Below are 12,123 nucleotides of genomic sequence, written 5' to 3'. Positions count from 1 at the left end.
CAGGAGGACCTGAGTTCAAATCCGACCTCAGGCACTTAACACTTACTAGCTGTGTGACCCTGAGCAAGTAACTTAACCCCAATTGCCTCACCAAAAAAAAAAAAGCACAAATAAGTCAATACAGGTTATATACCAAGTGATTTCCAAGGGGGTTCACAAGTAAGATTGCAGAGGTTGGAAGGAACTGGCAGTAAGAAAAGGCAAATGAAAGAAATGTATTGGAGATAGCCTGGCAAGGACACAGAGGTAAGAATATTCACTGTCATTTATGAGGACATAACCTGGAGCTGCACTGTGGCTTTAAACACCAACAAAGAGCCACTGAAGCTCTAGTGATGGGGGTGGAAGCCAGATTGCAAAGGGTTGAAAAGTGAGTGGGAGGTGAGAAAGTGGAGGCAGCATTGTAGGGAGCTTTTTCTAGGTTTTTGGCTGTGAAAAGGAGTCAAGCTACAGTTTCATAGCTTGAGATAAGACAGGACTCTTTGGAAAAGACCCTGAGGTTGGGAAACACTGAAGGCAAAAGGGAAAAGGGATATCGGAGGATGAGATGGATAGATAGTGGCACGGAAGCAAGGAACATGATCTGGGACAGACCTCAGGAGATAGTGGAAGGGAGAAGGGTATCAAATAGTCCACAGGGTCATGAAGAGTCAGACACAACTAAACAACTGAACAACAACAAGGTCACGGGAAGTTTTTTGTTTTTTTTTTTGAGAATGGAGGAGGTCTGGGCATGTTTGTAGGCAACAGAAAAGGAACCTTTGGATAGAGAAAGACTGAAGAGAAAACAAAGGGTTGATCAAAGGGCAAACTCTCTAGAAATGAGAGAGAATGGGTGCACAATTGGCTTTGGCAAACAAAGAGAAGGGCCTTGGCTGAAAATGGAGCCTCTCTTTACTTCTGAATAACACAGTAGATCCTTAGAAAATGCTGCTTATCATGACAGTACCTACTTTTGCAGAGTAGTCTACTTAGAAACCATCAAGAGTTAAAAAGGCCAAAAAAGTGTTAAAAAGGCAATGGGATGGGGCAGCTAGGTGGCCCAGTGGATAGAGCACCGGCCCTGGAGTCAGGAGGACCTGAGTTCAAATCCGGCCTCAGACACTTAACACTTACTAGCTGTGTGACCCTGGGCAAGTCACTTAACCCCAATTGCCTCACTAAAAAAAAAAAAAACCCCGAAAAAAAAGGCAATAGGAAACTCAGTTTTCTGCACTGGACTTTCTGCCCCAAAGTTTCTGATCTAAATTATGCCATATACTCATTCTTTTCCACTAAACTCTTCCCCATTCCTAACTCCCCTATTACTATAGAGGGCAACACTATCCTCCCAGTCCCTCAAGCTTTCAACCTAGGTATAAGGTGTCATCCTCAACTACCCACTATCTCTCACCCTCCCATATCCAGTCAATTGCCAAGGTTTACTGATTTCACCTTTGCAACCTCTCTCAAATCCTCATTCTCTCCTCTGACACAACCACCACTCCAGTGCAGGCCCTCCTTACTTCTTACCCAGACGATTGCAATAGCCTGATGGTGGGTCTACCTACCTCTAATCTCTAGCCACTCCAATAGATCCTCCACTCAGCCTTCAAATGATCTTCCCAAAGCACAGGTTCTACCATTTCCACCCCCTATTCAGACTGCAGTGGCTCCCTAACATCTCCAAGATTGAATAAAAAATGCTCTGTCATTCAAAGCCTTTTATAACTTAGCCCCTTCCTACCTTAGTAGTCTTCTTATACCTTACTCCCTCCCTAACATAAGTACTCTTTGATCCAGTGACGCTAGCCTCCTGGCTATTCAGGAAACAAGATCCTCCATCCCTCAGCTCTGGGCCTTTTCTCCGACTCTCCCCTCTCATCCCCACCTACTGGTTTCCCTGGCTTCCTTCAAGTTCCAACTAAAATCACATCTTCCACAGGAAGCCTTTCCCCACTCCTCTTAATTTTAATGCCTTCCCTTTTAAAATTATTTTCTATTTATCCTGAATATAGGTTATCGTACCTATTTGTTTGCTTGCTGTCTCCTACATCGTCTCCTGAGCTTCTTGAGGATATGAACTGTCTTTTGCCTCTTTTTGTATTCCTAGCACTTAGCACAGTGCCTGCCATCTAGGTGTTTAATAAGCATTTATTGTCTGAAGGACTATTGATTGACACCAACTGGGAATTTAGGAACGTTATTTAATCTGTTACAAGTTTTATAATCGGAAATTGAGGCTTATAACTGCCCCCCTACAAACTTATAAATGTCTTCTTAATGAATAAAGTAATATATGTTAAAGCTTTTGAGCTGATGAAAACTACTACCTAACTTCCAAATGCTATTATGTCAAGATTATTCTTTGCGGGGGCAGCTAGGTGGCGCAGTGGATAGAGCACTGGCCCTGGACTCAGGAGGACCCGAGATCAAATCTAGCCTCAGACATTTGACACTAGCTGTGTGACCCTGGGCAAATCACTTAACCCCAATTGCCTCACACACACACACACACACACACAAAAAGATTATTCTTTGCAATAGTTATTTTTGTTCTCTTTTTAATATTTAGGCTTCTAAATCAGCAAAAGGTACAGAAGTTAGAAGCAGAATTGGATGAATGGCAATCCAGACTCCTCATTATAGAAGCCCAGCACAATAGTGAGGTAGAGGCCAAATTTTCATAGATGATAAAATGAAACTTTTTCTTTCTATGGGAAATCTCTGAATCCCAGTTTTTTGAAGAACTGGAAAACTGAATGAAAAAGAATCACATAAATTCCCTTTCTACTAAAGACTGACTAGGCATGAACCTTTGACCAGTGACAGTTTTACAAATGAGAAACAAGCTTCATGAAGAAAGTGGTATAATGTCACTGTCAGACCTGGAGCAAAATTCGCTTTACTCTCTTTACATGACAACTTTAAAGTACTATATATGTTGGTTATTCTAAGTATTCCTATCCTATCTTTCATTGTTAACATTTTTTTGCATTTAATACATTTTTAAAATTCAGAAGCTAAAGGATTTAGAAAAGAACTTGTAACTTCAGTCAGGAGAATCTAAAATGTATCCACTATCTATATTTTCAAAGTTCTTTAGAGGTAAATTCTTTCAATTACCTCTAATAAGATCAATCTATTCCCTCAAAAGTACAGCAGATTCTTAGAAAAGAAATACATGCCGTTATTATAAGTTTCTTTTTGTTGTTACTAAACTAATGTAGACATATGGGATCTTTGTTGATTTGTTTTCCAAGCAACCACTTCTACTCAATAAAATGATATGTGTATACAAGGTACATAGATGTTCTTCATACATATTTCAAGGAAATTAAAGCATATTGTTGCCCTCTTCTTTCAGGTGGAACCACTACATAATGCACTGGATGTGTCCAGAGAAGACAATAGGAAGCTAGCTTTGAGCTTGGAACAAGCTCTACAGACAAATACCCACCTCCAAAAAATGCTGGACCATATTCAAGAGAAATTGGATAGCAGAGAAATTGAGCAGGAAAATTTGGAAAATTATAGGTAAGGACAATGCAGTCATCATAAAGGTAGGGAAGATCTAACAGAAGGTAAATTTTGTTCTTTTGTCTTGATAACTGATTTTCTTTTCCATTCTGAGCCAGCAATGACAAAGTAACCACCACCTTATTAATGCTTCAAATGCAGTCATTTGAATACTAGTGGAGTAACAGCCAGATAAAATCAACACAGGACAATGACCCAGCTGAGTATGCAGTCTACTAAATAATTGCTTTGTTCTTGGTTCATTCAGGTCACTAATAAGATTTAGGCCATAAGAAAGGCCAAGCATCTCACGTGTCCATAGTCTAAAGTAAATCAGGATGGGTCTAAAAGAAATCAGTCTATGAACCTAAAGGAAATCAGGCAAAAAATAAATACTTTCAATCCTCTCCCAATTTTGCTGGAATTTTTTAGGGAATTTCTACCTAGGAAAAATACTTACTGTATACAAACTTCCCCCTTCCCCATGCCCTTAATGATATGTGTCATGGAGAAAAGATAATAATAGGAAGTAATAGTAGTAATAATAATAATATAAATTAATAGTAATAATAGAATGTAATCATAGGAAGTAATAGATAAGCAATAGGAAGAAAAGATTATTTTAAAAAACATACCCAGAGGTCTATGCAAGTTTTATATTCTAAAAAGTTTCGTAGGCCTTTTTTAACCTATTAAAAGACTTTAAGACTATTATTGTTGGATATAGTTGTACAGTATAGTGACTTAGGGAGAAAATAGCAACTATTCACTTGATAGGCAAGACACAGATCAATAATAATAATAGGGGCAGCTAGGTGGCACAGTGGATAGAGCACTGGCCCTGGATTCAGGAGGAGCTGAGTTCAAATATGGCGTCGGACACTTGACACTTACTAGCTGTGTGACCCTGGGCAAGTCACTTAACCCCAATTGCCTCACCAAAAAACAAAAGAAAAAAGAAAAAGAAAATAATAATAATAATAAATATTTTTATACAGAACTTTAAAATTTGCAAAGCATTTTAATTTATAGACATCATTTTCTCTTTACACTCTCTCTTAGTGACCTCACCGACTCACATGAGTTTCATTATTATCTTTAAGCATATGACTCTTAGATCTATATATCCAGCCCTAATTTCTCTCCTAAGTTCCAGTTACTCATCACCAATTGGCTGACTGTTGGGCATTTCAAACAGAATGTCTCAAAAACATTTCAAACTCAAAATGTCCAAAGCTAAATTCATTATCTTTCCCCCCCAAACTCTCCACCCTTCCAGATTTTCCTATTTCCTTCCAGTCCCCCAGCTTCACAGCCTTAGAGTCATCCTTTATTCCTTACTGTCCTAGTCTTGTCAATTTTTACCTCCACAACATCTCTTGTATCTGTCTCTCCTCTGCTTACATGTCCATCATTGTAGTTCAAATCTTTATTACCCCTATCCAGGGCTATCTGAATAGCCTCCTAATAGGTCTTTCTGCCTCAGGTCTTTTCCCACTTTAATCTACCCTCCACATGGTATCCAAAGCGATATTCCTAAAACACAAGCTGACCGTGCCATTCCCCTGTTCAATAAACTCCAGTGGCTCCCTACTTCTTCTAGGATCAACTATAAACTTCTCTCTTTGACATTTAATACCCTTGGAAATCTGGCTCTAATGTGCTTCTCACATCTTACTTTATGTTATTCATCCCCTTCATGCACCCTATGGATGGACCTCACATATGATATTTCACCTCTCAACTTCATGCTTTTGCAGTGGCTGTCCCCCATACCCAGAAATGTACAGAAGATCATCATTACTTACAGAGTCTGTGTTTGCAAATACATCTGCTTGCTAAAATTTATTTGTAATTCCCAAATCAATACTTGTAGCACTTTCACTTCCATCCCAGACAGACAAAAATTTGACTTGCCAACACACACATTCCCAGCTGAGGTCAAATAAGGCAATGCTCGGCCTTTTTGTCGTAGCTCCCTATGGTCAATAATTGTCCTTTTCATAATCTATTTCATGCCACTGTTTTTTGCATTTTTATACTTTTTATTGGTGATTTCCCTGTTTAAAATGGCCCCAAGCATAGTGGTGAAGTGCTGTTTAGTGTTCCTGAGGAGAAGAAAACTGTAATGTGCCTTAAAGGAGAAAATACACATGAGATAAGCTTCACTCAGGCATGAGTTATGGCACATTTGGCTATGACTTCAATATTAACAAATCCACAATATGGGGAAGGGGAAATTCACAGACACTCAAGAAAGTGCTAAGCAAATGTGGGGACCAAAGGCTCACAGGAACCTAACACTGTATTTCCCCTGTGAGCAATGGTTCAGTATTCACTCATTCAGTATTCACAGCAACTTGATAGAATATAAATACCACAAATTATGAGAATCACCTGTACTTATTTCCATTTCTTAGAACTGTGGAAATTGAGGGGATTAGGAAAGCAAGTGGTTAATTATGGAAATTGAGTGAACAATACTGACTCCATCCTGTGACTTAATTCTGGAGCTAGCTTGTTTCTATTCAATTATCGGTCTAGTCCAGTTTCTGTCTTGTGAGAAAACTATTCAATTATGAGAATTGGGAGTTGTGGTGCTAGAGGACCTAGCTCTGCATGGTTGGGAAAGTGAACCACCTCTCTCTGCTGCTTAGATACCTTTAACCAAGGACCTATGCTAACCAGAAAGTCAGTCTGATCCAAAACTTGATGCAAGGAGTTTATATACATGCACACATATTTTATATGTGTGTGTTTATATATCTTAAGCGACCCATATGTCTTACTGAAAACTGGTTCCAAATTCATCAGTTACTACTTCCATGTTCCTTTGATTGTTTATAGACACTTGGAGGGAGTGGTATACCTCTTCTGAATTCAGGGAAACGCACCTGTTCACTCTCCCTGTCCCACCTTGGAAAGTCCCTAATCTTTTCTCCAATTAGAAATCAGATTACTTAATGTCATAATTATCCTGATTTGATTAATTGTTTTTAATGTATAAAAAGCTTTGACTTCCCCTGTATTCAGGGTCCAGCTCTAAGCTAAGGAAGGGGCCTGGTCCCAATTTGTTGGACATTTAATATGCGTTGCATAATAGATCAATATACTCAGAAGATCAAAACTTTGTTTCCTCAATTATTTCCACATAACACAGAATTTAGAATTTCTTATAAATCTCAAGTCAAATGCCACCTCCTACATAAAGAATATCTTTTCTCTGCTTTTTACCCCCCCCCAAAAAAATTACCTTGTATTTATTTTGTATATACTTACATACTTGCATGGTGTTTTGGCCTGTCTAGTCTAAAGAACAAACTTGTTCATGTAAATAAGAACTGGGTAATTCTCTTAACTCTCTGTAGTCTTGACTCCACTCTACCCACTATGCAATGCTGCCTCCATACTCAGAATAACCATAAAACAATAATAATTACATTGATAACAACTAACATTTATTTGGTACTTAGAAGTTTATAAGGAAGAAAATAGTGAATCCCACTTCTGACTCTTACTATGTGACCTGACAAGTCACTTACCTTCTCTGTGTCTCAGGCAGCTCTCCCGAGTCTTTGTTGGCTTACCATCTATCTACCTGCATTGCTGATAGAAGTTCCCATAGGTTCCCAAACTGATGAAATCAATGATCCTTCATGTATCTCCATTGCTATTTTCTCATTCTATTCTTCTTATATGTAGGTCAAATAGAAATTAGCCTGGGATAAGTTGCTATCCTACTATTGCCTACTATTGGTGTGTTATGTTTAATATTTGGCAGATAATATATTTAATATTATACAGATGGAGAAATATTATACAGATGGAACTTTTTTATAAATGAATAAAATTTGTGAGACATTAGCTCATCTTCTTCATGTTCATTCAAAGCATCCCTAAAACAACTCTAATAGCAGACAGTATGCAATAATAATAATAATAACTAGAATGTATTAGCACTTTGCAAAGCACTTTTTTTTTTAGTGAGGCAATTGGGATTAGGGTCACATAGCTAGTGTCAAATGTCTGAGGTCGGATTTGAACTCAGGTCCTCCTGAATCCAGGGCCAGTGCTTTATCCACTGTGCCACCTAGCTGCCTCACTTTGCAAAGCACTTTACAAATATTTTCTCATTTTATCACAAAAATCCTGGGAAATAAGTGCTATTATTATTCCCATTTTACAGAAAAGGAAACTGAGGCAAGTAAGGGTCAATTGACTTGCACAGGATTCACACAGCTAGTAACTATATGAGGCCAGATTGAACTCAGGTTTTCCTGATTCCAAGTCCAAAACTGCATCCACCATGCCACCTAGTTGTTTCTAGTGAGGATAATACATATATCATTCATCCTGTTCCCATATGGGTTGGATTTCTTTTGCGAGGTCTCTGTATTCTAAAATATTTTCATTTCATATAGTCTAGAATTTGAGTATTCAATATAGTGATAAGTGTTAAAATATTCTTCATAGATTTTTCTAGGTCACTGTTATTGGCAAGGTGATTGAGACAACAATTTTTTTTTTCTGTGATGATTCTCTGGTGCCACTACAATTTATCAGTTGAATTATCAGGGATATTTTAGTGTTTGTATTTCTAGTAGAAAGATCTGTCTTCTGTTAGATAATGGAGGGTAGCAAGCTTCTGGTGTACAGTTCTGGCCATTTTATCATGTTTTTCTAGATATTTGAGAAGTGCTAAAATTTTGCAATCTAAAGTGATTTGTTACTCAGTTATTATCATATGTTGCTGCTTATTCCCTTAGTAGTAGATGGGAAAATTTTAGTCAGATTTCTATTAGTAAAGGTATAGAGTTAGGACTGGGATGGGATTAGGAAAATTCAACCTAGAAAACATGGGTAGGACAAGAGAAAAGTTAGCACAGTAATGAAGGGGAGATCAATGAAAGATGGAGGTGAGTTGTAAAGTTTCCCTGAGAAATAGAAATATAAATATATTTTAGATTTGTGTTTATGAAAACAAACATAACTAACTGAAATTATGAAAAATTGTAATAAGTAATTTTTTCCATTGATGCCGCTTATTTCATTTTTTGTATTTGTTTTTCTTTTTAATACTCCCCACTTTCCTGAACAGCTCTCAGATACCTAGTATCTTCCTTATTAGCTTTAATCTTCCCTCTTATAAAACTTGTTCTGAATACTCAAATTAAAAGTCAGCAAATTAGGGCAGAGCTTCTTAACCTGGGGTCCTTGAACTTGGTTTTTTGGGTTTTTTTTTTTTTAGTGAGGCAATTGGGGTTAAGTGACTTGCCCAGAGTCACACAGCTAGTAAGTGTTATGTGTCTGAGGCCAGATTTGAACTCAGGTACTCCTGCCCCCAGGGCCGGTGCTTTATCCACTGCGCCACCTAGCTGCCCCCTTGAACTTGTTTTTAAAATATTTTTATAACCACTGTGTTTTATGTATTTAAAATGATCATTGTGAGAAGGGGTCTATAGGGTTTATCAGACTGCCAAAAACGGGTCCAGTTCTTGACACAAAAGGTCAAGAACTCCTGGATTAAGATGTTACCCTTCTTGGGGGTGTTTGCATTTTAACAGGGTTAAAAGTCATAGACCTAAAGAATCGAAGGAACAACTACAGAGAAGGAAGAGACATCTCAAATCTGATCAGTGGGAGAACATTGAAGTAGGAAGAGGTACCAAACTGATACTTGGATTCTACTGGAGAACTCTTAACGCTACAGCTTTGATCAGTATGCTTAATTTATTTGCAATGAGGTTTTTGGATGAAGTCCCTAATTGTACATCAAAAAGACATCAAGCAAGGGGGCAGCTAGGTGGTGCAGTGGATAAAGCACCGGCCCTGGATTCAGGAGTACCTGAGTTCAAAACCTGACTTCAGACACTTGACACTTACTAGCTGTGTGACCCTGGGCAAGTCACTTAACCCCCATGACCCCGCAAAAAAAAAAAAAAGACATTAAGCAAGTTAAAAAATAAAAAAGAAAGTGGAAATACTGCTTTTTAAAAAAGCCCAAGGGGCAGCTAGGTGGCGCAGTGGATAGAGCACCGGCCCTGGATTTAGGAGGACCTGAGTTCAAATCCGGCCTCAGACACCTGACACTTACTAGCTGTGTGACCCTGAGCAAGTCACTTAACCCCAATTGCCTCACCAAAAAAAAAAGACCAAGGAGTCTCCAAGAAGACCCACAGGAGTTTGCTGCATTTTCCAGGAGAGCTGGTCATGAGATCTATCAAGAAAAAAACTTATAGAAGCTAGAGGATATTTCTTCCATAAAGTATGGAGGACAATGAATATTTAGTGATTAATATAGAATTTGTAAGGAAATTATAGAAACTTTGCAACATGTTACTGCAGCAGCAGAAACTTAGCTCCTACCAAATGCCTCACAAAAATATGACCCAGTAACTAGATTTCTAAAACCTCATTATATTTCACAGACTGACAGACTACAAATCTCCATACTAAAATTATAAACCTCAAAATATCCTTAAGATTACATAAACTGTACTAGAAACAAATCTATCACAGATGGAACTGTTATTTGTAATTGTCCAAATGTAACATTAATCCATAAAAAGTTAAAATGAGTGTTTTTCATTGATATTGCTATGCCAAATACTCAATATCCAAGATAAATGGAATGAAAAGTTATCAAAATGTAGAGACCTTGCAGAGAAAAATCAAAATTATATGGGAACAGAATGAGTTATATATCATTCTTGTTGTCCTTCTACTGTAGTTATATTGAGGTGCTTTCATTGATCCTCTAGAGGATTAGCTGATATTCTAATATTTTTACTCAACTATAAAAAGCAGTTATTTTGGGGCGGCTAGGTGGCACAGTGGATAAAGCACCGGCCCTGTATTCAGGAGTACCTGAGTTCAAATCCGGCCTCAGACACTTGACACTTACTAGCTGCGTGACCCTGGGCAAGTCACTTGACCCCCATTGCCCCGCAAAAAAAAAAAAGCAGTTATTTTATTCAACTGTATAATATTCCTTAAAACATTAAAGATAAGAGAATAATAGCAAAGTAGTGACTTGTCCCAGGACCATTTCTTTCTAAACTTCATAGAATAGGGCGAAATTAATAATAATAACAATGATAATGATGATGATCATCATCATCTAAAGAAAACTAATAATGTTTTTAGGCTTACAAGGTACTTTACATAAATATGTTCATTTGATCTTCATAACAGCATCCTCCATTAGGAACTACAAATATTATTCTATTCATCTTACAAATGAGGAATCTGAGGCTCCAAAGGATTAAGTGGTTCTCCCAGGAAAATTCCCAGTTTAGTGACCAACTAAAAAGAGGCAGGTTTTGCACCTATCGTACTTCCTTGAGGTTTCTTTGAAAAAAAAATAGGAGTACTTCAATTGAAGAAACATTTATGAAGCACCTATTATTGTTGAAGCAGTATGCCAGGTGTTAGAACTAAATATGAAACAAAAAGTTTCTTAGGTTCCAGCAAGAAAAGATAGAAAGAAATTCCATTTGAAATAAATGCAGACAATATCAAATAATTGGAATTCTACCTGCCAAAATAAACCCAGAATTAATGTGCACACAGTTAAAAAACACTTGTCACATAGAATTAGATCTAAACAATTGGAATAATATTGATTGCTTGTGGGTAAGTTGAGTCAATATGATAAAAACGACAATTCTACCTAAATTAAGTTATTGAGTGCCATACCAATGAAACCATAAAAATTTTATAAAGCTAAAATAAATAATAATATTCTTCATCTGGAAGAATAAAAGGTCAAGAATATCAAGAGAATCAATGAAAAATGTAAAGGAAGCTGATCTAGTAGTACTAGATCTCAAACTGTATTACAAAATGGTAATCTTCAAAATGGTCTGGTACTGGCTAAATAGAGTGATGGAGCAGTGGAATAGATTAGGGATATAACACACAGTAGTAAATGACCATAGTAATCTTGTGTTTGATAAATGCAAAATCCAAGCTTCTGAGACAAAAAAACTTACTATTTGACAAAAATTCCTGGGAAAACTAGAAAGCAGTTTGGCAGAAATTAGGCATAGGCCAACATCTCACACTGCATACCAAGATAAGGTCAAAATAGGTACATGATTTAGACATAAAGGGTGATAGCTATATCAAATCAGAGGAACATGGAATATTTTACTTGTCAAATACATGGATAAGGGAAGAATTTATAACCAAACAAGAGACACAGAGCATGTCTTGTTGTTCATTTGTTCAGATAGTTCTGATTCTTTGTGACCCCGTAGACCATAGCACACCAGGCCCTTCTACCTTCTCCTCATTACATGACCTAAGTATTTAAGCTTCAGCCTCAGTATTTGTCCTTCCAATGAGTAGTGTAACTTGATTTCTTTAAATATTGACTGATTTGATCTCCTTGCCATACATGGGACTCTCAAAAGTCTCCTCTAAGGGGCAACTAGATGGCACAGTGGTTAAAGCACCGGCCCTGGATTCAGGAGTACCTGAGTTCAAATCCAGCCTCAGACATTTGACACTTACTAGCTGTGTGACCCTGGGCAAGTCACTTAACCCCCATTGCCTGCAAAAAAGAAAAAAGTTGTCTCTAGTACCACATTTTGAAAGTGTCAATAGCATCTATTCTTCAGC

The 12,123-nt window shown here is 37.5% G+C and overlaps 1 protein-coding gene across 1 annotated transcript in view; it reads left to right on the top strand.

The window, feature by feature from the left end:
- CCDC150 (coiled-coil domain containing 150) overlaps positions 1–12,123 on the top strand; it is a 98,083-nt gene that overhangs the window by 64,211 nt on the left and 21,749 nt on the right. Inside the window, exons 18-19 of the mRNA XM_043995812.1 lie at positions 2,555–2,648; positions 3,347–3,516. Of these exons, the coding sequence (XP_043851747.1) occupies positions 2,555–2,648; positions 3,347–3,516 (264 nt within the window). The remainder of the gene's footprint in view (positions 1–2,554; positions 2,649–3,346; positions 3,517–12,123) is intronic.

The sequence above is a fragment of the Dromiciops gliroides genome, chromosome 3 (assembly GCF_019393635.1).
Source record: "Dromiciops gliroides isolate mDroGli1 chromosome 3, mDroGli1.pri, whole genome shotgun sequence".
Lineage (NCBI taxonomy): Eukaryota > Metazoa > Chordata > Mammalia > Microbiotheria > Microbiotheriidae > Dromiciops > Dromiciops gliroides.
The sequence above is the reverse complement of the archived record's forward strand: the minus strand, read 5'-3'. Positions and strand labels throughout refer to the sequence as shown.